This window comes from Gavia stellata, chromosome 22, assembly GCF_030936135.1.
Source record: "Gavia stellata isolate bGavSte3 chromosome 22, bGavSte3.hap2, whole genome shotgun sequence".
NCBI classification, from domain to species: Eukaryota; Metazoa; Chordata; class Aves; order Gaviiformes; family Gaviidae; genus Gavia; species Gavia stellata.
The window spans coordinates 14,265,684-14,290,579 of NC_082615.1; the positions used below are offsets into that span (position 1 = coordinate 14,265,684).

A 24,896-nucleotide genomic window follows, 5' to 3' on the forward strand; every position below is an offset into this window, starting at 1 on the left:
GCAAGAGGTCCAACCTGCCCGTGCTCCTGCAGCACACCTCCGCATAGAAGCATTTTCTGGGCAGGCATCACTACTTAGTTGCACCAGCCATTCGTTTTTGCCTTCAAGAACAGCAGCACCTTTGCCCGTGTGCCAGAATCCTTCCGGAGAATTCGGAGAGATTCCAACTCAATCTCTCGGTGAGCTTAGGGAAAATGACGGCAGCATGAAATGACAGCACATGGCAAAGGCAGCCACTGGCATCACCACACCACAGCGCCACGCAAGAGCTCAGAGAGCACACAGAGTGCAACACAAGGGGACACAACGGAAGCCAGCAAGGTCGAGAATAAGTCACTTTTGGTACAATTGCAAAAAGATATCAAACAGGACTTGCCTCTTTTTTTGTCTTTTTCTAAGTTTTATAAATAAAGTCTGATAACTCTTTATAAAAACTAACCTCAGAGCCACAAACAGTTTGCGGGAGGTTCATGAGAAACTTTAAAATTATTTATTTATTAACTTTTAACTAGCAAAGTCTCCGAGAATATTTCCCCATTCATATGGTCAAATATTCTCGCCCTCTCAGATAAAAAAGCTGACTATAAATACGCTCTCTCTTCTGTCTGATTTTAGTTTTAAACTTAGATAATTTAATAACTCTTAAAATGATGTTTCTCTCTTTAAATAAAGGGCTATTTAACCACATAAACTGGTTGTGTAAACCATCACACTAGAGACACTTGATACCCTCAAAACACGGGAACAACTAGTGATTTTGGTCTTGTTCAGTGCAACACATTAGGCACAAAACCGGCCTGCAGTCAACACGGTACCTTCCCTCCCTCCCCTGGGGTGCTGGGCCCCTGCCAGGGCCCTGTCCCAGCTCCTTCCCCATCGCTGGGGCAGAGGCAGTAGGGCACGACAGCATCTTCCTTTCCACCACTGCTAGTTTACACGGCTAACGCAACGGACATCTGAAGGAAACCCACTGTTAGGGCACAGAGGCACACCTAGAAAGGAATAAAAACCTATTACACAGAACACCCCAACTGCAACTACGGGTACCAAATGAGACAAAAGCAGCAGGTTCAGGCGCCTGGCAGTCAGGCACTGAGATGCACCACCTAGAAGAATAATGAAATAAAGCCTTTGGAAGTGACCGAAAATTAGGGTTCCTGGCCCCCAGGAAGAAAGCCTCCTTCCAGACCTTCCCCAAGCCCTTCCGTCGCCCTGCCATCGGCCACGCTGCACAGACTTTCTTTGGCTAGAAAACCAAGATCTCGCAGTCTGTCCCAAGGGCACCCGAGGGCTACAGACCGCCGGGTGGGAGGCTCTGTCTGCACAGGACAAGGGACGCATCACCACTGCTCTTACCAATCTGGACACAACAAAAGAAAATTGGAGTGATCAGCAAGCCAGTCCTGGGCCAAGTAGAAGGAACCCGGACCCATGTGGGGAGGGTTTGTGCTTTGGGGATTCCAGGCTGGTTTTGTGCCTAATTGCCCTGCACAGACAAGCTCAGGCAACATTCGCTTCACTAAGACCGGGCGTCCGTTTTGGATTTCACTATTGTGATGACACTAGTAGTAGCAACCTTGCCAGGGATGAGAGGCCCCATACTGGAGGTGAGAGGCCCCCGCGCAGGGGTCACGGGGCTCCGGGCCACGGTTCTGGCGAAGTTCTGGAGAGCCTCGTATTTGGAGCGGAGAGCATCAAGTTCCATTTTCATGCTGGCGTTCTCAGAGGCCAGCTTCTCCACTTCTTGCTGCAGCTCTGCCTTCTGCTTCTCCAGTTCCTCCTTCTGGGTAACACGCTTCACTCTGCAGCTGGCCGCGTAGCCCCGGTTCTTCAGCGTGCGCCGACGCTGCTTCAGCTGGATGATCTCCTCCTTCGACAGGCCCCGTAGATGTTGGTTCAGCTCCCGCACAGACATGGTCACCAGCTCCTCATCTGTCAAGCTGGTCCCATTCTCACCTGGCTCCCGCTTCACCTGGAAGAGAACGCAGCACACACTCCTGAAACCTGAAGCAGGTGCCTGCACCCACCACCCACACCCCTTTCCTCCACCTGCCTCTTACCTTCAAGGCCTTGTTTCCTTTGTTGGGGGTCGTCATAACACGACAGCCTTGTCAATCAGGTTCTGGAAGGGAAGGAAGGTCAGGTTAGCCCCCCAGGACGCAGCAGAGCCTGCAACATTCCTGTGGTAGGGTCCAGCAGGAACGCCCCATGCTGCTGCACATCCCACTCCCCCCTCCCCATGCGACACTCGACAAGCACCCGACTGAGCTGGACTCACAAATAGCAGATTCTGTCCCTGAGCAGAAACTGCTGCCCTTCCACACCCCTACTCCCACAGAGACTTTGTGGCAACGCTGGTTTTTTTCGCTTGGGGTGGGGGAAATTAAAAAACTAGGAGGAGTCAGAATACACGGAAGCCACATTTTTAAAAATAGCCTGGCAGGCAGCAGGCTGGGTCCAGAGCACGGCTGCTCCAGGCCAGTCATGCTGACTCAGCACGCTGGCACTCTGCGCCTCTTGCTCCCAGCCTCATACTTGTCACTCCCAAGCAGAGCAAGGCAGCCAGTCGCTCCGACACACCCTTCCAACAGGTGCCCAAGCACAGCCCAGAAACTCCCCAGGACAAGAGTCCCACCAGATTCCAGGTGCCCCCAAGGACCCAAACCAGTACGGTTCAAGAACACACAGCCCTGGGCAAGGAGTGCAGGGGAAGCCTTTGCCTCCACAACACACCTCGCTGGGCATCCTGCAGGACGGGAGACCACCGCTGCTGCGCTCATGCCTCTCCAAACTTTTTCTGCTTCCCAGGAAAGCCAGCATATCCAGGTTCAAGGCAAAGTTCTTCACCCAACCTTTCCCAAGGAGCAAGAGGACAACCTGATACTGCAGACAAGGAAGCATTTGGGCACACTGGGATCCCGTCACAAATTTGGGCCGATGCCTCAGCAGCCTTCACCTCTCCTGGTCACGCAAAGCTGACCCCAGCTGTAGGTCTGTTCTGTCAGAAAGTCCCTGTTGGCCCCTGACAACGCCAGGGCACAGAACCACCTTCTCCCTCCCTTATCTTCAGAGCCAAGGTATGCTCATAAGAAAACAAAGATTAAGGGCGGCCAAAACCAGAGGAAAGCAGACTCCTTCACTGCCACAGAAGGCAGGACATGAGGACTGGTAAGAGCAATTCCCAGGCCTGTTTTTACAGTGAATCATACCCAAGCTCCTGTTTCTGTCCCTACATACCTCCTCCCCTCAGGCTTTAGTTCAGAATGCTACGATGCTGCCCAATGAATTAATCTGCTCAGGTATTGCTCGACAGACATAGCTGCGCCTCAAACAGCCAGGAGCTGCACACCTCCTTAAGCAAGGCAGGCGTTCCTGTGCAAGCGCAGTCTACAAACACCTCTGTACCTTTTATCTCTTTGGTGCCAAACAGTCAACAAAAATTGTGTTTCTTACCGCTTTGCTAAACGTAAGAGGCACTGATGTACAGTTATAGCCAAGAACCAGATGCACCAGTCAGCAAAACCAAATTTATGCTCTTCCAGCAGCTGCAGCGCAGGCTCCCCGCAATGCATCTACCACCTATTAGAGGTGAACGGGGTCAGCATTCCCCGGGACACCGGCAGAGACGTTCCCAAAGCCTCCAGCCTGCCAGGAGGCAGGCTATTTATACCCGGAGGACAATGCTCCTTCCAATGACATGTCCGCTGCAACCAGCCAGTGCTGGTATAGAAAGGGTTGCTTTGCCATCCACGTAGGTAGCTGCAATGAAGCAGGCGAACACAGGATGGACAGCACACAAGCAACTGCTTCAGAAAAGCAATTCTTCACTCTTTCCCGTACTGTTATATTTCTTTCCTCTGCTCCTACTTGGCAAACAACATGGCTGCTGGGAAAAGGGGAGAAGGAAGGGAATAGCTGGGGAGACCAATAACGTCACCCCTGCAGCACCTCTATGCACCATCCTCTGGTGAGCGTAAGGAGCCAAGGGCAGGTACGGTCAGCGGGACCACAGAAATTTGTTTGCCTTGTGGCGCTAAAGAATTTCCAGCTGCCTGGCAAGCACTCAAGCTTCCTTCATGACAGCAGAACTGAAATAAAACAAATGAGGCAACAAACGTGCTGCATCAGGCAGGATACCGGGAAAGACAGCTCCGTGGGGCAGACTCGGGAATCAGCAGGGGTGCTCGCACAGTCCGGACCCTGCAAAGGCAGCACTATGACTTCTGCTAAAGCTGAGACAGGGGCGAGACAGCTATCAGCAGAGAAGAGAAGAGGCTGGTTCCAGTCTCTGACGACAGCAATTTAACTGTTCTTGAACTTGAGGAGTCAAGTATTTTTACCCAGAGGAATCCAACGTCCTCAGGCAGAAGCCTCCCACAACAGCCATCAAAGCTGTAACATGACCATCCCCAAAAGCACCTGGTCATCCCACCTCTCCTTGTCCCCCTTCCCAAGGGGATCAAAATGAGATGCAGCAACACACAAGTCAGTCGGTAGAATGGGAAGATCAACCCAATAGTTGTTGGCTATTTTTTAGGTCCCGTTTGAAGGATCAGAGACAGGGCTATTTGGCAGCTTGCACAGAGGACACCCAGAGAACTGGCACCAAGACAGAGACCAAACTTGGCCTAACTCTCCAGACTGCTGATTGCTCAGCTTTTGATAGCTTCCTGAAGAAAGATCACACTGAAAAGCGCCAAACGCGATGACTGCAATGAAGAAAATGCAGCCTCAACACATTTCCCCAGAGCTCAAAAGGCCTGAACTCAGCACAAGCGCAGCCAATTCTCTCCTCAGCTCAAAGGCAGCACAAGGGAGCTGACAGCACCACGCATGATTCAACGCAGGCCCCATTCTCCACATTCCTGATCACAGAACCGTGCCACGAGCCCCGTGTAAACACGGTGACGTCACCCATTCCAGCGCAGGCAGTAGGAGGGAGAGAGAGTGAGAGGGAGGGAGGGAGAGCGAGAGGGAGAGGGAGGGAGGGAGACCCATCTGTAGGGACAGGGAGGCAGAGGAAGGGGCTGTGCTCCACAAAGGGTTCCGCAGCACCGGGCGCGTGGAGGAGTGTGGTTTGCCGGCAGCAGTCGGGCACACCGCACAAGAACTCTCTCTCCCGGTGCAGACTTCATACTCTTTACTTGCTTTCTTGTGAATTAATTCACACAGCCCTCCCAGGAATCCAAGCAAATCAGAGGACTCCCCCAATTACATATGAAGTCAGGACAGTGCCTCTCCTTTACACTCCCCTCTCCCCTTGGGAGTCCCTGCTGAGCTCACATCCAACCTGGGGCACTTTCACAGCAATTCTTCCCTCAAGGAACCTGCCCACCTAGCTGATTTTGACTGTGCTTACACAGATAAAGGAAAGAGCTGGCTCTCGAAGACCCCTTCCAGCTTCCTGGCAGCACCTTCCCCTAACCGTGCAGCTCAACTGTCACGTGTCCTGGGCCGTCAGAGACCCCGCCAGCTCTGGACAGCAAGACCCCCCTGTGCACGCACACACGTTCCGTGTCGGTCAGGTGTTGCAGCCTGCTCCACAGTCCCACTGGAGAGGCTCGCTTCCCACCGCAGAGGGAATCTGCTCGGCTCTGAGGACGCTGCAGCGCTGAGCACCGAGCACTCCCACAGCCCAGCCCCAGCCCGCTCCTCGCACCCACCAGGCACCGGGGGCTCCGGTGGGGCAGCGAGTCCACAGGTCCCTACGGAACAGGGGCCAGAACCTCACCGCTGCGTCCCCTTGGCTGCCAGCTCTCTCCCAGCTGGCACCGGCCACGCTGAGCGGCGAGGTGACGGCAGCGGGGAAGCGTGGCTGTCCCACCTGCAGCCGAGCCTGCATGCGAGGAAACGAGCGAGGCGCCTTGGTGGCTCGTCGCCCACCCTAGACCTTCGCCTCCTCTCCTCAGGAGGAAACCCACCCAGCAAGAAGACAGCCCGCGGCCTGAGCCGGGCGAGGCGGCTGCTCACGGAGGAACCCGCCCGGAGCCGCCAGCCCGGCGGGGCCCTCGCACCCGCCCGCGGCAGCGCCTCCGCCCCTCGCGGGAGCCGGGGCCCGGGGACCCGCGGCGGGCCGGGCCGCGGGGGCGCTGGGCGCCCGGGGGGCGCAGAGGGGCGGGGAGGGGCAGGCCCGGCCCGGGGGCAGCCGCTGGCGGGAGAGGCGGGACGCGCTCGCGGTGCCCGCTGGCGGCCCTGGGAGGCGGCGGGCGGGCGTCCCCGCCCCCGGGAGGCCGGCGGCCCTGCGCACCTGTTGCTCGGGCGCGCGGCGGCGGACAGAGGCGGGCGGCGCCGGGGCGGCTGCGGCCCCGGAACGCCCGCCGTGAGTCAGCGGCGGCGGCCGCGCGCGGCAGCCGCCGCCCCGCAGCGGCCCCGGCCGCCATCCCGGCCCCGCCGCGCCCGCCCCGCCCCGGCCCGCCCCCGGGGACCGGCTCGCCGCCCCGCCCCGCCCGGTGCCCGGGCCGCGCCCGCCGCCCGGGCCGCGCCCGTCGCCGCCCGCCACCGCAGCCGGCGCCGGTGGCGCTCACCTCCTCACGGAGCCGCCGGGGCCGGGCCGGGCCGGGCGGGGAGGCCGCGCTGGGAGGGACCGGGACGCCGCGAGCCACCGCCGCCGCCGCCGCCGCTCACGGACGCGTCACGTGATGTTTGGGTCACGTGGCTCCATTCATGAAGCGCCCGGCGCAACCGCCCCGGGCCTTAAGGGGGACGCACGTTTCTGTCGGAGGCGGCGCCTTAAAGGGGAGGCGGCGGCGCCGCCGCACACCCCGCAGCGCCCGGCGGCTCCCGCACGCACCGACCCGCCGCAGGCGCGGGGCTCCGCTCGGGCCGGGCTGCGGGGCCCGCCCGGAAGTCGCGGGGGCGCCCTCCGCCGGCGCGGGGCAGTTCCCGGCCCGGGGCGAGCCCTGTCCCCGCCGCAGCCGCGCCCGCCAGAGCCCCGGTGGACCGGCGGCAGCGGGGGGGGGGGGTCTCCCGGCGCCTCTGGCAGCAGCCTCCGGCCTCGGCGCGCTGCCGGGCGGCCTCCCGGGGCAGCGGGGGGGCGGCCGCGTCCCCCGAGCTCCCACGCGTGTGAGTGGTGCCCAGCGCGGAGCAGCCGCGCGGCACGAGCAGGGGGTGCTGCTCCCCCCGGGGCGCCCCCCTGTCCCAGGCCCTGCGTTCCCACTCGGCTCCGGCGCGGGGCAGAGCCCGCCCGCCCCGGCCTGGGCAGCAGCACGGCCGCCCTCCCCTCCAGGAGGCCCCGCGCTCCCTTTCAGCGGCTCCTCTTTGCTGCATCCACGGTTCCGAGAGCTGCTGAGGCTGCACGAAGAGCAGCAGGGTCTCCCCCGAAAACGCTGACTTAAAAGAAGAGGGCTCTGCAGCAGCTCTCCTAGGCACTGGTTGCAGTGCTAAAGCAAGCCCTGGCTGAAAAGCGTTAGGACCAGGGCTGGCTCTGCTCTGAAACGCTGCTCTGCCAGCTCACGCCGGGCTTGCTCCGGGTGTTTCCCCCGCTCCGCTCTAACTGTGTAACACAGGAATACTGGTGCCTACTGCATTTACTGCTGCGCTACAACCAAAGCAGGGCTGACGAGTACAGCAGAGAAGGACAAGCGGAAGGTGCGGCACTGAAACTAGGCATACAGGAGCTAAGGCAACATCATGGAGAAAGCGTGCTCCTTAGGGGGACCAGGCTGGGCCCTGGGCACGCAGCAGCAGCACTGCTGCTCTCCGCAGTGCATGCAGGGGCGGTGAACTTGAGTCCTGTAGGCCTCTTTTGTAGCCCCTGGCAGGCTGGGGTTTTCATCTGCTGGGGTGGCCAGCTCAGTTACACGTCCGCAAGCAGCTAGAAGTTCATCTATAGCTCTGCCTCTCAGGGGGTACACGCTGGGGCAGTCCGTAAGTCTCCCTGCGCAGGGGCTCAAGCTCAGTCATCCTACCTTTTATTCTGCATCGCACTTTTATCAGCCAAGGGGAAACTCCTTCCACAATGCTCCCTTTCATTTTGCATCAGCCCGTACTTAAACCATCTGACTGCCAGCTTGGCCTGTCTGCACGGGGCATTCACAGCTTCTGAGCAGGGAAACGGAGGAACATGTGGCTCCCGCTCCCCTCCCATGGAATCTTGTATGCAGCGGCAGAACTGCTAGAAAGCCTAAAGGGTCAGAATACTTAGGCTCTCCTCCTCCCCTTCTCTTTAAATCTCTGAAAACTGATAGCACAGGGACCTAGAATAACTTCTGTGTTGTTGTTCAGGAACCATGGGTGACAAGGAGAACCAGGCTGGTATGCTTCCCAGTCCCACACCCAGATAAACCATCCTCAAAGACTGGTTTGCAGCGCACCTCAAGCATGCTCACTGCAAGCAGCAAGGACCCAATGGCCACTGCCAGAGGCAAGAGATATACCCAGTCCGAACAGCTGGGATTAGCCACAGCTCTCTGTCAGAGAAGCAGTTTATTATATAAAGAGGGAAGAGGAGTAACCATCTGTCATGCCTATAGGGTTATACCCTGCTACCAGCTGAAAGCCTAATACTAAAAATGCTTTAACATTACTAGCACCTTTGGCAGACTCTGCATCGATACTGAAATGCTTTTCCTGTATCACCTGCATGTCCAAGATTCCTCAGGAGACAATAAGCCCATCTTAAGTGTCCTCCTTTTACCAGCACTCCCCCAGTATACCCCAAGGTAGAATACAGTATGACAGTTATCCACCCAAATCCATTCCATCCCCTCCAGCCTGTTGCTCCCACTGCAGCCCTATAAAAGTGGTAGGGGCAGCTTGCATGCTTTGCTTTGTGCAGTTTTCTGGCTTGGGACAGGACTCGGGGTCTAGGAGAAAAGTAGGGAGGCAAGGAAGCCACAGAGGGATGTTGGCTGTAAAGAAATCACAGAGAGCAGTAGAGGCAATCTTCCCTTTGCTGCTGTTCTGGGGCTGGCTCCCAAGACTGTGCCTGAAGGAAAGGTTAACCGTCCTTCTGGATGACGGGCTGTAACCCACCTTCTGTTTGATCAGAGCATTGGTCCCCTCTGCCCTTTGAGTCTACAACCCTCATTCATTCCTTTTCCCAGTGGGCCCAGGGAAGAGAGCCCTCGATGCAGCACAGTGCCTGCTCACGCCTGGCCCGGTGCTCGGGGCTGTGCCAGCCAGCAGGAAGGGTCGAGCGGGGCCACCCTCCCTGCTTGCTACTACCACAACCCTGGCCAGATTCCTTCCCTCACAAATACCGGAGTTTCAGGGGCAGAAGGGACCACTGCTCCTAGACCCCGGACTTCACTGCTGTTTCTTGCTCATAAATTTGAGTCAGCCTTGGGAAATTCTCCAGACCAGAACAGCAAGGGTCTTCCTCCTCTGCAAAAGCGTAGTCATCTGGATGTGTTTCACTAAGCAAGTCCTTGTTGTTGGACAGGCATCAGGCATTCTCAAATCCTCCCCGAGAACCTCTTTTGTGTCAAGGACTGACTTTCCTCCTGGGTATCACACAGGACAAGCTAGGCGAGATGGGACAAGATCTGAGCCACAAGCCAGACCAGATGACTCACTGTTTCCCTTTAGTCTTATATTCCAAAGAACTAGGAATGCAACCGCATGAAGCAGCCCCAAACTTTTTTCTAGGTGTTTTCCCCTTCTAGCCATTAGCGGTGCAACACCTCCAGAGAAAGAGGAAGAAAAAAGAAACAAGTCTAGAAAATACCAGAGAGGTGCATCTGTGCCGACACAAGGTAACACTGAGGGCTGCTCTGTTGGATTTCACCAGCCCAGGGGCTCTGCTGGGAGAAATGCTGTCTGGGACAACCAGTGCACCACGACACAGCTGGATTGCACAAGCTGAAGCAGAGCAGCCACTGTCAACAGGCATCAACACTGCAGTCCAAGGAAGTACAGCCTGATGGAAGAAAAGGTGCTGAGGAGTCCTGCTGCCACACAGTAGCTCAGCAGTTGGGTACAAAAACTCTGCTTGAGTCTAAGGGAACGGTACAGAAGGCGTCTTTCTCTGCAGGAGATTGTCCTTGACTTTAGCTTTGCTCCCAGCTGCCCCAGGAACAGTGCAACGAGCAAGGAGAGCATTAGGGTGCACAGTGATGCTGAAACATATCCATGGGGGCGTGGGAGCAGATTCTGCCCATGGACAGCATTAAGAAGTGTCAGAGGGAAAAGGGAGCACTCACTACCCCTCCATCTGCCCAACCACCCAAGCCAGGCTTGCAGCAAAGGAGAGACACAAAGAGAGAAATGGCACGTGGTCCAGAGGTTCACACCATCTGTCTCTCAAAGTAAAGGCAGATGGGAGATGGGGCAGAGGCACTTTGGTCCCTTCGGAGAGGTGCTTTAGGGCCCAGCCTCTAATGTAGTGCACAGCACTGCATTTGCGTGGCAGCATTTGCTCTAGCTAATAAAGACAGCGACAAGACACAAGCTCTGACAGCAGATGGAAGATGGGGCAAGAGGGATCCAGACCCGGTTCAAACCTTTGAAACCAAAAGGCATTCTGAAACCTTTTAAAAAATCCTACTAGAAACCATTTCTGCATGGGACACCACAAACACCGCCTGAGTGCTAGAAGTATCCAAGGCTTCTGGACGAACAATGCCCTTGATGAAGCTCTGATGATGGTATCACCCCTGCCCAACAGAGAACAGCAATGCCAGGGACAGTTTGCACTAACCCCACTACAGGTTAAAGACCCTCTTCTACAGCATTGCACTGCCCCACAGCTGCCGCAAGCCAAGAGTCAGGGATGGGGGACACCAACATTCAGAGCGAGAGTTTTTCCTTGGACAACAAAAGAAAGGGCATGGAGGAGACTGATGTTCAGCACAGCCAGACTACAGCAATCTCGTCAGTTCTTCTTGTTGCTGGGGCTCTTACTGGTAAACAGACTGACTTTGCTGGCAGACGCTACGGACAGAGAAGGAGACTCCAGCTTCACCTTATCCAACAAAGTCTTCTTTATGGCTGCTGGGGAGATCTTCTCTTGGTCTGCCAAATGCTGCAGCTCCCTGCAATGGGGTGGTGGGAGAGAAAGACATAGCAAAAGGAAGAGACGGGGCGGGGGGGCAAGTTTTGCAGGCTCTTTAGGACTTTCTAGGTGCCCACCTTGTCCGGATGCAGGAAGCCTCCACAGCATTGATTAGGAGTGAGCGAAAGCCACCGCTCTCCAGGAAGTGCAGTGCGTGGATGGTGGCTCCCCCAGGTGAGCAGACATTGTCCTTCAGCTGACCCGGATGCTGCTCAGATTCTAACAGCATTTTGGCAGCGCCCTGTAGCGAGGAAGAGAAAACAGCTGCCAGAGCTCTGACCGAGGAACTGAGCATCAAATACTCCTGTTCTCCACTGCACAGAGCAGCACCTAACACTCACAGTAGGCAAAACCAGGCTCCTGCCTGACACCATTAGCAGGCTGCCAAAACGCTCTTCAGAGCTGAAAAAGCCTGCAGAGGAGTCACGGTTCCCCAGGCCCCAGCTCCCATACCACCATCAGCGCCATCAGATTGCTGCGGACACTTGCTACGTTCCCTCACCGGGAACCTGCGTGCAGTCAAACCAAACACTTTTTTTAAAGTAGGTTCAGTAAGAGGACCGAGGTAATTTCAAACCACAATGTGCAGAATACTCCGCACAGAGCAGGCACAGACTCAGATGTGTTTAGGGGGAGGAAATACTAACCAGCAAAGCCTGTGCTCCAAGTCGAACAGCCAGCCTGCGGGGAAGTCCCATTTTCACTCCCCCATCCGCCAGAGCATCCAGGGCAGTGAACGCCTGAAACCAGACAAAGGAAGAAGGTGACTGAAAGTCTCTACTCCAAGACCAACAGTCTCAGGGAGGAGAGAATCCAGGGCTCCAGGATCACACCGTGACTCCTATCGCTTACAGACTTGACAAAAGCCTCCCCCTTTACTGCATGGGTGCCATGCCAGGCTTCCCTCCCACTAGTTCCAGCTCAGGACTGGGGGGAATGGGAGAAATTCAGCTTCTGGGTCATACTAACTACAGGCCTACATTTTGCAACATGGACACGTGGACACTGCACGCTGGCTATGGACTTCAGACTCATCCAACTGGTAATGGACTTTTGTTGTTGACCCAGAATGGTTATAAACTGAATACCTGGATTACATGTCCCATCGCGAATGCGAGTGATGAGAAAAACAAGCAATGACAAACTGAAGTTGCACAGACTTTCACCGCATGCCAAGCCTACTGCTATCCCCAAGACTGTCACAAGTTGAAGAAGTAGCACATACATACGCTGGGCCACTGCCACTGAGCCCCGTTACAGCATCTATCAGGTCCTCTTCCACCTCAGTGCAGAAGCCTACGCTGGCCATCAGTTGTTCCAAGAGCTTTCCATCCTCCACATCCGCATGAGTCCCAGTGGCATAGACTGTAGCACCTTCCCGGACAATCACAGGGGTATTGGTCATGCACCTGATCACTTTTGGTGTGGGGCAGAAGGTAGAGAGTTTCTTAGGGCAGAAAATTATTGGAGAGAGAGAGAGAGAGAAACAAAGAAAGAAGAAAGAAAAATGAGCTTTAGTGCATATTTGGCATACCGAATAAGCTGTCTAGGAAAGGACTCCCCTAGAGCAAGAACGCAACCAGAGGGAAAAGAGAGACTCCTGTGTTCCAAACGCCCTGCTTTGAGCCAAAGCGGCCAAAACTTGAATGCGAAGTCTTTAGTAGTACCAGCAAATAGGAAGCTGGGCAGAGCTGTTGTTGGGAACAATATCCTGAACGCCTCATTCCCACATCAAGTCACAAGTCTCCAAAACAGCTCCTGCAGACACTTAGCACAAAGTCTGCAGAAATTCAGGGGAGACGACCCACCTCTGTTGAGACAAAAAAGGTCTGACAGCACCTCATGTAATAAAAGAGCCGGCATAGAGACTCTTGGCGCTTTTTCTGATGAGGACAGGCAAAGGCGACCCAGAGCAACCCGTCGGCTGCAGCACGAATCCGGTCCCGGGGAGCAGAGGCGACGCCTGTCCCTCACATCAACTCCTGGAGGGCCGTAGGAGCGGGGCCGGCCCCAGGCCAGCTCCCGCATGGTCCTGCCCTGGGGCAGCCGCCTCCGGGCACCGGCCTGCGCTACGGCGAGGCTCTGGAGGCTGCAGGCCCCAGCCCGGCCCTCCAGGCCACGCCGCCCCTCCTCACCTTCTCGATGGAGCTGATGGTAACACCGGCCGCGCAGGAGACCACGATGTGGCGGGCCTCGATGTCGGGGCCCACCTCCTCCAGGATGAAGGGGATGATGGGGGGCTTCACGGCCAGGAAGAGGACATCGCTGCTCTTCACCGTATCCTTGTTGCTCACCGTGAAGTTCACGCCCATTTTCTGCAGCGGTGGGAGAGAAACGGGACCGCTGTCGCCCCGGGGCGGCCCGCCGCGGGGGAAGCGCCGCCGCCTGCCCACCGCCCGCACTCACTCACCCGCAGCCCGCTCACGGTGGGCAGGTCGGTGTCCGGGGAGCTCGCTGTGATCTTGTGCGCGGCCAGGACCCCTGCGAACGGCACCGCCCGTCAGCCCAGGCGCCTCGGCTCGGCTCGGCACGGCCCGCCGCCCGCCCGCCCCCCGCGCCCGCGCCCACCTGCCGCCGTGAAGCCCCTGGCCAGGGCGAAGGCGAGCTGCCCGGCCCCGATGAACCCCACGCTCATGGCGCGGCGGGGAGCGGCCGGCTCGGAGCGGCCCCGCCGGAGCCCACCTGCGGCCGCACCGCCGTCCACGTGGCCGCGCACCGCGCAGGGAGGCGGTGACGCGTGGCAGCGGGGCGGGCGTCGGCGCGCAGCAAATCGGCGGGCGGCAGGGCGGGGCCGCAGCGGCCCTCCGCCACTCAGGAGCGAGGGGCGGTGCTACCGGCGCAGCCCCCGCCAGCTATTGGGGCAACCGGCGCTGGGTGTTGCATCATTCACCGCCTACGGGGGCCGCTCAGGGCCAGCCGCCGCGTCGCGCCGTTAGGCGGCGCTGTCCTCCCGCCGCAGCCGCGGGCCGGCGGCGCGCGCCCTTCTGGAAGGTTCGGGCGGCGCCGCGTGCCCTGCGGGGCCGCCCGCCGCCGCGGTGAGGGCTGCGGGCCGCCGAGCGGGAGGCGCCCCGCGGTCCGCCGCCTCTCCCCCCGGGGCTGCCCCCCCCCCCCCCCCCCAGCAGCGCCCCTGCGGCCTGGCGCCAGCGCGGGCCCGGCCCGGGGGCCGCCGTGCCCGCAGGCCCGGGTGGCAGCGGGGAGGGCGGGCGCGGGCCTTTCCCAGCTGCTGTCCCGGACATTCCTGGGATGCTCCTGCCCTCGCCTGACTCCGCGGAGCCGAGCGCGGAATGCGCGGCTCATCCCGGGGTGGCCGAGTCCCCCCGCGGGGCCCGGGGCGCGGCGGGTGTGGGACGGGGCTCTCGGTCCCCGCCTGTCTGCGCCCGCGCTCTCGAGTCCCTCCTCGCCCGGTGCTCTCGCCCTTCCGCCCTCCGCGCCGGCCGCCGGCGCGGAGGTGGGTGCCCGGGAAGCGCCGGTGGGCCGGTTCTGCGCCCCCGCCCAGGGACGGGGGCCCGGCAGCGCCTGTTCCGCTGCCCGCGCAGGTTCTCGCGTTGCTGCAGAATGACTCGGGCAGCCTTTGATCCTGGAACGGCGGCTTTCCCCTGTTCGTGGAATTGCCTGTAGATTTCCTGGACGAAAGGATTTTCCTACACTTGAACCAGGATGGAAATTTTGTAACCCGGTAACCAGACAAGTCGTGTCAGCACACCTAATGTACCCGCAACAAGCCTCGCGGCTGCTCTGCAGGAAGGTGTGGGCATTCTCAGGCTGAAGGCCTGTGTGGTCCCGCCCGTGGCAGGAGCGCGAAGGCGTGCTTCGGCGGTGTGCCCCGCGGGGTGGCTTCGCTCAAAGGTCCGTAGTAGTGGACTGTGAAGAGACCGAGACGTTTTGAAATATGTCACTATAAAAACCAGGCACCAGGCAGTGCTTTTTTTTCCTAAATGTGATCTTACCACACTGTTTTCTTTTTTTTTTTTCTCTTCTTCGGCTTTTTTCTTACTCCTGTATTGACAGAAATAAATCTCAGTGTATCTCCTGTGGATTGAACGTTTCTAATGGTCTTTTGGGGATCCTGAACCCCAGTCTTCAGAATGAACCCCAGTCTTCAGAAAGAGAAGGAAAAAAAAACCAATGAAAACCCAACCTGTTAAAGATTCAGATTTTTTTTTTATGTATTTCAGATTAGAATCCTCTAGGAGCCGTCTAGATTGGCTGCAAACACAAATCTGTAATTAACGCATATACATTCTGACATTAGTTTACCAAAGAAGTTGAGAATGAATGGTGTTTTAGGACGCCTGTTTTATGGCAAGTTACTTGATCATGATTTATTAATTAAGGAGAAAGACGAGCTCTGGAAATAAAGGGGTTTTTAATTAACTGAATCATGACAGGGCTGGTTGTTAAAATCATACCAAGCAGCTATCGGATGTTCTCTGTCCTAGATTGGGTAATCTCATAGTTTCCAATGGTTAGTGAGTCTTTCAACCACGGAAGCATGAGGTTTTGATTTTTTGTATATTTTTTTTTCTCCTAAAGGAGTGGATTGTTGTCCACACAATCTTTTTTTGCCATTTTGACCATGCTAACATTTTTTGCTCAGTCTTTGGCTGGCAGATGAGAAAGCTAAATCTGAACACACTGTTCTTGGCAATGACTTGTCTTTCCACTCCTCCGGTCAGCGGTGTCATGATTTCCATGTTAAATTCTATTTCCTCCTCATTGTGAAGGCATTAAATTTTACCCCCATTGTTTCCCAGTTACCTATTTCTCTTCGGCCTTTCTTTATGTCCCTGGCACCGTGTAAGTTGCATCAACTTGTGTCATGAGCAGATTTTATCATATTCCTGCTAGTTGCTCTTACTTGGTGCAAAATCTTCACAGCAAAACGCAAGCAAATGCATAGCTGAAAAAAGCGTTAGCCAGCTGAGGAGCTTTCCGACAGACTTCACTGCCCGAAAGACTTGCAGTGGCATCTCTGGGGACCAGCAGCAGCCCCTGCCTGCAGGGCACCTGCCGCTGACGTCCCTCTCCCTGGCCTCCAGCAGCCCCCTCAGAGCCACACCGGAGGCTACAGGAAGGTGCTTTCCTAAAGCAATATTCCTGGGTTTGCATGCTTGAATTTTATAACAAGCCATGACGGTTCACAGTCACCTATTTGATTTTTAGTGCTCTGTAATAACAAAAAAAAGAAGCAATTTTCAAGTGTGACAGAGCTTAATTTGTCCAGGTTGATGGGTTTAAAAAGAATATATCAGAAATGCTCAGGATTCCTTTTGCGTGCAATGGCTCTCTGTACACTGCCTCCTGCAATACAAATGGATTTCTTTTCCCAAGTTAACATTTCTTATTTGTACAACCCCTTAGTTTGTTTGGGTGGCAAGAAATAAAGCGCTCTAATAGCCTGTTTTATATCCATAGTAGATAGTCTCGGGTCTTGCCCTAGAACAAGCTGGCCAGCCTCTTGTGGGACCATTATCTTCCAGACTTCCTGCCCTTAATGGGGACCTACAGAAAAGAAAAACCCCTGGAAGGCTGTTCAGTGCATTCCCTTTATGCTGGATACCGATTCTTGCCCTGTTCCATGGGCTAGTAATTCCCACTACTAAAGGCTGGCTCTTGGTAGCAGAATTACCCAACGCAACCTGTCCCAACAATTTTTTTCCTTTGCTTTTCAAACCCCATACAAAGCACTGATGAAAAGTGAGTTTCCTTCCTTTTTTCTGAGTGACTCTGCTACAAAGAATGTCAGTCAGAGGTCTTGGCCGTCTGGTGTATATACTTTTTTGGGGCTGCGTTCAGGCTTCATACATCAAAATAAATTGAGCTATGCTTTCCGGCAGAAAGCAGAAGGACTATGTCTGGTGAAAGAAAAGCTGTGTGGAGAGCAAGATGAAAGTATACAAATCTCTGGAGATGTAGTATGTAAGTCTGCCATTCAGCTTTATTGTAATTTGGTTAAAAAATAAATCTTGCTTTTGACAGTCAGCTACTTCAGATTTTAATCAAACCTATCTAGTCTGCATGCTTTCTGCACACGTACTCAGACTGCTTTGGTTTCTTGCTGGATCAGAAATGAAGAGTATTTCTTCCTATTAAGCTTGAAATCTGAGCTATGCAATGTGGGACTTCAAAGTGGGTGTTTTGTCAGGGATGGGTCAGAGAAATGCAGCTCGGTGGTGATGCAAAGAGCTCGGGAATCCCAGCGCCTGATCTGGTCTGAGGCAGCGCTCCCAGTTTGTTACCGTTGTATGCAAGTTTTGTCGTGTCGCATCCTGTCCATGCCCCTGCCCCGGTTTAGTCTTTTATGCAGCACTGTGAGATCAATTAATCTCTGCATCCCCTCCCCGCCCCTCCACCCCCAAAATTTATCTTTAAGCTTCCAGAAGAAAAATTCTTGCCATCAGTATAAAGAAACAGTGGCATATGAACGTAGACAAAGCACGTGCCAAGGTACCTTCTGGTCCTGCTTGAGCAAGGATGTCAAGTTACACATGGTTATTTTGCAGTTCAGCTCTATTCTGCACCCTGTTTCTTGGCAGTAGAGCCCCAATTTTGCAAATTTTCATTTCTGTAATGACTCAGTGTTGGCTAAATAGGAATATCCCATGCTTCCCCCCCAAGGTGTGTGCTTGAGGATAGTCTTTTTCTGTACTAAACAGCGAAGGAGAGGAGAGGAAGGGAAAGGACTAGTAATCTTCCAAATAATATTACAGCTATGATGTTCTTCTCAGAAACATCCTGACTGGAATTTCCCACACTTGCAAGCATTTCATGTCTCACCACACAGCCCAAACTAACCCAAACTCTGAGGGATTGTTTTTCATCTCCAGAACTGGTGTTCCTTGATGCAGCTTTTAACTTTCCCACTTCCTGGGTAGTCACTTGATTACGCTTAAGCGCTGGTAACAGTTTCAAAATCCTTGATGTCTTTCCTAATATTTAGCTCAGTAATCCAGTAGCTGCAGACCCGCTGTTGCAGCAAGCGTTTCTGCCGCCTGGAGATGAAAGGACATTTTGCATACTGTCAGCTGCATCGTTTCTTCGTTCTGGCACCAGGCAGCTGAGGCAGATGTTGAACGACGAGGGAGGTGGGCTTTTCCCAGCATCAGCTGCAGCCCACCCACTACAGGTCGTTAATTTGATGGTCCAGTCAGTCTTGACCTTGAAGTTTGGTACATGGTTCTTGCGCACATGCCTGATCAGCGCCTCCCTTCCCCCCATCCCGTCTCCTGCAGCATCCCCGACTGCCGTTGCTTACGGCGCTGGGACAGCTTCGCAGCGACAGACCCTCACTTCAGAGGTGCGAGACAAAGCGGATGCGCTGGGAGTACGCCAGGTCCACCACGTAGAGCAGCAGGTTCACGTAGGTGAAGATGGCAATCACCAGCTGGCTGTCCCAGGGGCACCTGCCCTTGGCGCAGAGGCTGGGGCGCTGCGGGGAGCCGTACTTGCTGTCGAAGCAGAATACTGGCCAGATGACCGCTGCGCTCACGTACAGCAGCACGGCCCCGAAGGTGTAGACGACCACAGAGCGCTCGAAGGGGAACCAGAGCAAGGCAGTCTTACCTGTGACACTGAAGGCCACTACCACCACTGTCATCACAAAGCAAAAGCTGTAGACGGCCACGCACCACTGCGTCGCCACATATTTGCCATACTGGCTGTCGTTCACCAGCGCTCCAAAGATGATGCAGGCCACGAAGGCCTGCACGATTTTCAGGAGCCCAGAGATGGTAGCCATGTAGCTAGTGACTTGTCCTGGTTTTGCCCTGGTTAAGAACACCTCGGTGGCATACGCAACGAACAGGAGGCCTGCGAAGACACTGGCTGCAATGCGAAAGTCTCTCACCTCACAGCCGATGGGGTAGCAGCCAAGCTGGACAAAGTAGAGCGGGTAGATCACTGCGGCTGTGACGGACATGAGCGTGGCGAGCATAGCAAAAGCAGCAGTGAAGTTTCCCCAGGAAATGCTCAGGCAGCTGTGCAGATGCGTGAATTCGCAGGCGATGATGAAGACAGTGATGGCGAAGCAGAAGGTCCAGACAAACATGCAGAAAGTGCCGTATGCTGCACTGAATCCCCCCTGGTGGGCTACCAGGCTGAATGTGGTGCATCCAAACGTCATCTGCAGCAAACGAGCTATTCCCACAGGGGACGTCACAGCAGCAGTGTTCAGATACGGCCCTCCCGTGCTCTCCATCATCTTTCCCGTCTAGCAGACAATGCACTTAACGCCCCCCCCCGAAACGTCTTTTCAGGCTTTTGCTCCTTTGTCCTGAGTCACACCTGGTACTGGATCAGTAGAGCAGCAGCTCGAATCCCTGCCTTGTCTCTACCGGTATCAGTAGGTGCTGCGCCTGACGTTGAGTGTGCGTTTCTGGCAGCCTCTCAGAGCAGACTTGCTTGCTGCAGGGAGGTTATTGGCTGGCTCTGCCCACCAGCTGCAGTCTCAGAGTGCCGCGATCAGCTCACTCCGCTTTCTCAGGTCTGAAACCTGCCCTGTGTTCTGTCCTTTCGCCGTCTCCTTTCCCACACGATGCCTGAAAGGTTCGCTTTCTCCCTGGAGGCTGACATTTATTCCATTTTAGCTCTGCAGCTGTAGCTCTCTGCTACGCCATTCGCAGGAACCTAGGAGTATAAATAGGGGCTATATTAATAGTTCTGGAATGAGTCCTGCCCCCCCCCCAACTGCCGTGAGCGGGTGTTATTTAACACTGAAACTGCGAGCTCCATCAGAGGCTCTTGATTATCCTCCTACTATTCCTCCAGAAACGTTCGGGTCACCGGAATGCTGCTGTTCTCCCAGCAGCCGCCCCACACCGTGGGGGCTGTCTGTGGAAGCGGCTGTAATCCAGCCACGCTGCAGAAACAGGAGCTCGGTTCTGCGGACCCAAGGATCCCTGAGTGGGGGCACAAGCCTGAAGGCATCACAAGCCCTATAAAGGGATTTAGGCCAGAGGCTACGATAAAAGCTGACTCACTTTGCTCCATTTGATGTGGAGCAGTAATACATTTACTTGCTGTGAAAGGCCCTGCTGTGCTTTAGCATTAGTGAGAGCATGTGTCTGTGAAGATTCTGAGCACCAGTCCTCACTAACTCCTTAAACTCTTCCTTGTCTCTGTTTTACTTACATGGGAACCAGTTATTCTGGTATCTCTGAATGCTACAACCAAATACAATTGTAAAGAGAAAAAAAATCACTTTGATGTTCTTAGCTCTGTTTTGGAGCACAGATTTCAATATATAGTGTCAAACCCTCCCTCCTGTTGGATCAAAGCTTTCCCGGGTAGCCGTTTTTGGTAGACATTTTTCCAGACTTGGTCTCTACCCAAAAGTCTCTTAATTCTAACTCTAAAAACCACAAAGAAAATTTCTGATATGGTTTCAGAATGGGAAGGATGAAAAACGCAAAATAGTAGAAAAATTCCTCACTTACCTCATGGCAGCATTGCCAACTCCTCCCTGCAGACCAGCTCTCGCTGTGGTGGTCCTAGTAAGGAAGCAGGATCATCCCAGAAGATCTGCACAGGTGCAGGGAGTCAGCATGACGGAGGGCCAGCCCAGCCCAGCCTCTTAAAACTGTTCTGAATAGTTCAGGATAGTCATCAGCTGTGCTGATAAAGTCTGTAACTTCCTAACTGGGAATTATAATCAACCCTCGTGCTTAGTAACAATAATAATTGCTTAATATTGCATTGTTTCTTATTCGTATGTTAATGTAATGATGTGACACCCACCAATGAATCGCCACATTCAGTGCTAGATACTAGAAGGAAGAGCTGACAAAAGAGAGTGTCTGCTCCAATTTATGATCTTAGCGTGCAATTCTGGGGCAGCCTGTGTTTGCCCAGGCAAAGGACGCTGCTCCCCCTTCTCCCATGACCCTTCCTTGTGCGGTGGCTGGGGACTCGGAGTGGCTGGTTCAGGGAGCTCAGATGGCTGAAAGCTCCCAGAACCCCTGGAAGAATACCCATTCTCAGCAATTCGCTGCCTGCAAGGGCTGCTGGCACCAGGGCTGCGGGCAGGCAGGAGACCACCACCTGGGCTGTGCAACTGCAGCAGCTCATGCTTCCAGGAAGCGTGCCTTTACCTGAGTCTCTGCTTGAATAAAATGGGCTTTGGAGGCGATGCAGCACGTCCAGTTTCTGCCTGCTTATTCCCACCCCTCCACCCTCCTCCCTTGCTCTTACACGTCTTGCCTACACAACTGCTCTGCGAGCTGGATCAGGATACTAATCTCAGATTGAAAAAAGAACAGCAGAAAACTTGCACCTGACAGGGATTATTTTTAACTTGGAGTCATCACTGGTCTGATTTACACTGCAGATGTGCGTGGTTGTATCCGCACAGCAGTGGCATTGACAGACAGAGCAGCCAGGACCAGGGGACTGGACAGGAACTGTTTAAGCTAGCATTGCTGCTGCAAGTCACTTGTGATCCAGCTGTGGCTTAAGCCAAGAGACAAATGGAGACAGACATAGGTTACAGCAGGATTGCTTACGGTGAAAAGCAGTGGCTACAGCACTCCAGCAGCTCACAGTCAACATTTTGTAGGCCAGGGATAACTTTACGGAATGATTTGCATGAGAACAGTACAAATTTTGTGGACGTCAAGATAAAAATGTGCCTACCTTCAGCTTTGTCACCATCTTGTAACCTCAGTGTCTCTTTCACAAAAATCGCTCCCATTTTCCTTAAAAGGACCTCTGGTACTAAATGTAGAAAACCTGCATTCATTTGGGGTGGAAGTTGCACAATTAACATCACAACAACCAGGAAATGCAGCAAGAGAGCCAAGGAGCTCCAGGTGAACGTGCTCTCCCCTTCCTGACTCTCTGTGATGTTAATCCTTCACCTCTAGCAGAAGTTTTCCAGGCTTTACTGGCAGTCTGTTACTGTCTGTATTGCGGCATGTCCTGTAAAACAGAGGGGCTGTGCTACAAGGCAAAGCTATCGCTGCTGTTGGATTCTCACCCATCCTGCTTGGGGACACTGCTTTGCTGTCCCTGTGCAGTCTCAGCGCTCCATCAGTGATGCTCTGTTGCACCTAAACACAGCTGAAATCACACTCGTCATTTTTCTTCTTAAGCCCTAGCAGGAGCCCCTCTAGATCCCGACGCTCCCCATTGTAGCATTTGGCTGCAACTGTACCACACTGGCTACGTGGGGTCAGTGAGGAAAAGTTTATTCAACAGCTATTGTATGACAGTCAAGCGGCTGTACCGAACCCCACAGTCACAGGAAAAGAGCGATTTTACAGTTTATAGCCCACTGTGTTATTGCTTACACTGTAACTTGCTGCGTCACCTCCCATCTGACCAGAGGACCACCACATTCACGAGCAGAGAGCAAGGGGACGCTCCATGCCGAGGTGCACTTGAGGACAACTGCTTGCAGGGCCTGGTGCCACAGGCTGACCATCGCAATCCCCCTCAGCTGCCCTGCGTGCTGTGACCCATCGGTGATGCCTGGGCTCAGAGAAGAGCTGGTCCTGCTGCCGGGCTTCAGATTCCCATGAGAAATGGTGCCATTCCAGAGAGACCTCAGCACCAGGAGACAGCGCTGGCAGAGGGCAATGGTCCCCAAAATGAACAGTGGGCAGGAGCAGTGCACCCGACGGACCACTGCCTTCTGCCCGGGTGTTGGGTTTGAATGTGCAGGTCTGCAGCTTCCGTGGATCCTCAGGGCCTCCAGGTGCTGCCAGCAGTCTCATTTCCCAGTACCATATAGATGCACTACCAAAGCACTTAAATTTTCTTTTCAGTTTAAAAACGTGTAGGCAGATTATCAGATGGAAGGTCATGAATTAGAAACCCACAGCTTCTTGCACCCCATCACCTCAGCTTGTTGCACTGCTCCTTTGAGACTTTGAGCTCCTGCTGAACAGGGAAGACTCTGCCTGCACAGTTCAAGGTTTGTTCTGAAAGGAGATCCAGAGCCACAGCCATTTGCTGGTGAATGGCGTGGCAGCTTTGCAATTAAAGTAAATGTTGAGAAGCCCACATACCCACGCATCAGACCAGTGGCTCCTAGAAGGTCAGTCACCGTATCTTACGAAGTGAGACATTGATTGGCACAGAAGAGACCATGGCTACCAAACCGTCCAGATTTTTAGCCTGGGTTCCATGCGAGAGGTGTGCTGCCAGGAGGACAGAGCAGCAAGGGCTAGCGTGGGGGGCAAAAGCTTGATCAGCTGCTCCATGGCTGCAGCAGATGCTGCGGAACTGAGGAAGCAGCAGCAGCCGCACTGTCCCACTGCTGCTACCACCACCCTCTTGCAGTGTTTTCGCAGTAATGACGCTGCCTCCATGTTGCTTGTCCGAGGAACGGGGCATCTTTTCCCATAGCAGCCCTTCTGTGCCTTTCCTCTCTCCAGCATGGCACTTCCTCCTTGCAGCTGCCCCCAGTCCAGCACCGAGCTCCAACCAGTAAGACTGGCAGAATGTAATTGTCCGTGGTCTTCACTGTATTGCAGCTGGGTTTGGTGGGCATTACTTGATCAGATCTGCGGTCTTCCTCCGTGACAGCTAAAGAGTGGGTTATCTGGGTAAGAGTTAGTTTCTCTCAGGCCCTGTGTATTAGCAGCAATCCCTGTAGTGAATAGAGGCACAGGGTCTACCCCCCCGCTCGTGACTGAAACTGCTCATGTGCCCGATGCCCAAGTCTCGACCTGTAGTCATGCAGTGCAAATCCATACATTCTGCTCTCAGCTTTTGACTTCTTGGTTGCATTTTAATTCTGGGTCAATCATGTGATGCTTTTGGAGACAATTTTTCCCTCTCAGAGGGAAAGCATCTCATCTAGTCATAAGATCTGAGAGTACAAACACATGGTACTGAATTCTTCCAGTCTTGCCCTTTTTGCCATTGGCTTCCACAAAGCAGATGTCACTGGGGATGAACTTAGAAGTGCCAGCTTTACAAAGGCTTGGGAGAATTATATTTATTGCACAAGTACAAGAAGTATAGAGCTGGAAATGACTTCCTGGGTTACAGATTCCAGTTTTCAGCTATGACTGGCAACCACATTGTATAATTTTTCTAATAAATTAGCCAAGTTCCCCTTTAAAAATATTTCTGAGACTTCTCCCTGTTACACATTTTAAAAGACTGTTGCAGAAGCATGCTAAGCTACAAGAGTGATCCCTGACTCCCAGGGATTTTTTCCCTGGGCTTGCAAGGAAAATATCCTCTCTGAACATTCTTTGCCTTTTGGAAATTAACCATTGAATTAACGTTTTAGATATACAGGTAACCAGCTCTGCAAAAAGTATTCCGAACTTCAACAGTGGTATTTATACTTTACTGTTTCCTGGCAGAAATATATCGCTGGACACAGCCTTGGGCACTTGCCGTATCTACAGGTGCATCGTCTTGCGTATAGACATCCTACTGATATGCACAGTAGTTTCCCTTGCTGCTCCCAACTGATGAACTAGTGCACTGCAGAAATTCTGGCTACTGCTCAAGTACAAGCACTCTGATTGACTCCATGCGACTCCAGCCCTCAAAGGAATCTCTATGCTTTTCCAAATGTTGTCTGTACTGAGGAAGCCTCTCAACTTGGTGGCATGAAAAATGTAATCAGGACAATTTTACTTTTATACCCAAGTCACTAAAACATTCAAGGGTATCAGTAATCCCTAGACTGATCATCAGGAAACTCCACTGATAGTTTTCCTGCATTTGAGTTCTCCTGGGAGCACCATTCATTTTCTCCTCAGTGACTTTTTTATCTTAAATGTGTACTAAACCCATCTTGCACAGCAGGACGGCCACTTTCCTGTGTGGTACTGCCTGACTGTTTACCGAAGTCCATGAAAAGTAACCGAATGGCTGTGGTTTTGTTCATTTTGGGGTTTACTCACCTAAGACAATGGATCTTAGAAACAGCACTACCATTTTA

The 24,896-nt window shown here is 54.1% G+C and overlaps 3 protein-coding genes across 5 annotated transcripts; all 3 read right to left on the bottom strand.

The window, feature by feature from the left end:
* Positions 1-1,398: 1,398 nt before the first annotated feature.
* Positions 1,399-2,096, bottom strand: MAFG (MAF bZIP transcription factor G). Its single transcript, XM_009807266.2, has 2 exons — positions 2,061-2,096; positions 1,399-1,972 (listed from the first exon to the last, which is right to left on the bottom strand). Exons 1-2 carry the CDS (start codon positions 2,094-2,096, stop codon positions 1,520-1,522), a joined length of 489 nt encoding a protein of 162 aa, XP_009805568.1. The 3' UTR covers positions 1,399-1,519.
* A 6,382-nt stretch (positions 2,097-8,478) lies between these two features.
* Positions 8,479-13,628, bottom strand: PYCR1 (pyrroline-5-carboxylate reductase 1). Of its 3 annotated transcripts, XM_059828117.1 has the most exons (7): positions 13,562-13,628; positions 13,404-13,474; positions 13,129-13,308; positions 12,219-12,440; positions 11,641-11,733; positions 11,071-11,234; positions 8,479-10,973 (listed from the first exon to the last, which is right to left on the bottom strand). In XM_059828117.1, exons 1-7 carry the CDS (start codon positions 13,626-13,628, stop codon positions 10,814-10,816), a joined length of 957 nt encoding a protein of 318 aa, XP_059684100.1. In that variant the 3' UTR covers positions 8,479-10,813. The 3 variants fall into 3 exon arrangements, with proteins under 3 accessions (XP_059684100.1, XP_059684102.1, XP_059684101.1); XM_059828119.1 differs by lacking the exon at positions 12,219-12,440; XM_059828118.1 differs by lacking the exon at positions 11,641-11,733.
* A 4,561-nt stretch (positions 13,629-18,189) lies between these two features.
* MYADML2 (myeloid associated differentiation marker like 2) lies at positions 18,190-19,193 on the bottom strand. Its single transcript, XM_009817593.2, has one exon. It carries the CDS (start codon positions 19,191-19,193, stop codon positions 18,285-18,287), a length of 909 nt encoding a protein of 302 aa, XP_009815895.2. The 3' UTR covers positions 18,190-18,284.
* Between the last annotated feature and the right edge of the window lie 5,703 nt (positions 19,194-24,896).

Coding starts and splice junctions, on each gene's coding strand:
- PYCR1 (XM_059828117.1), bottom strand. CDS start 13,628: ATGAGCGTGGGGTTCATCGGGGCCGGGCAGCTCGCCTTCGCCCTGGCC. Junction 13,475..13,561: donor CAGGGGCTTCACGGCGGCAG/GTGGGCGCGGGC, acceptor TGCCGTTCGCAG/GGGTCCTGGCCGCGCACAAG. Junction 10,974..11,070: donor GCTTCCTGCATCCGGACAAG/GTGGGCACCTAG, acceptor ACCCCATTGCAG/GGAGCTGCAGCATTTGGCAG.
- MYADML2 (XM_009817593.2), bottom strand. CDS start 19,193: ATGATGGAGAGCACGGGAGGGCCGTATCTGAACACTGCTGCTGTGACG.
- MAFG (XM_009807266.2), bottom strand. CDS start 2,096: ATGACGACCCCCAACAAAGGAAACAAGGCCTTGAAG. Junction 1,973..2,060: donor AAGGAAACAAGGCCTTGAAG/GTAAGAGGCAGG, acceptor GTTCTCTTCCAG/GTGAAGCGGGAGCCAGGTGA.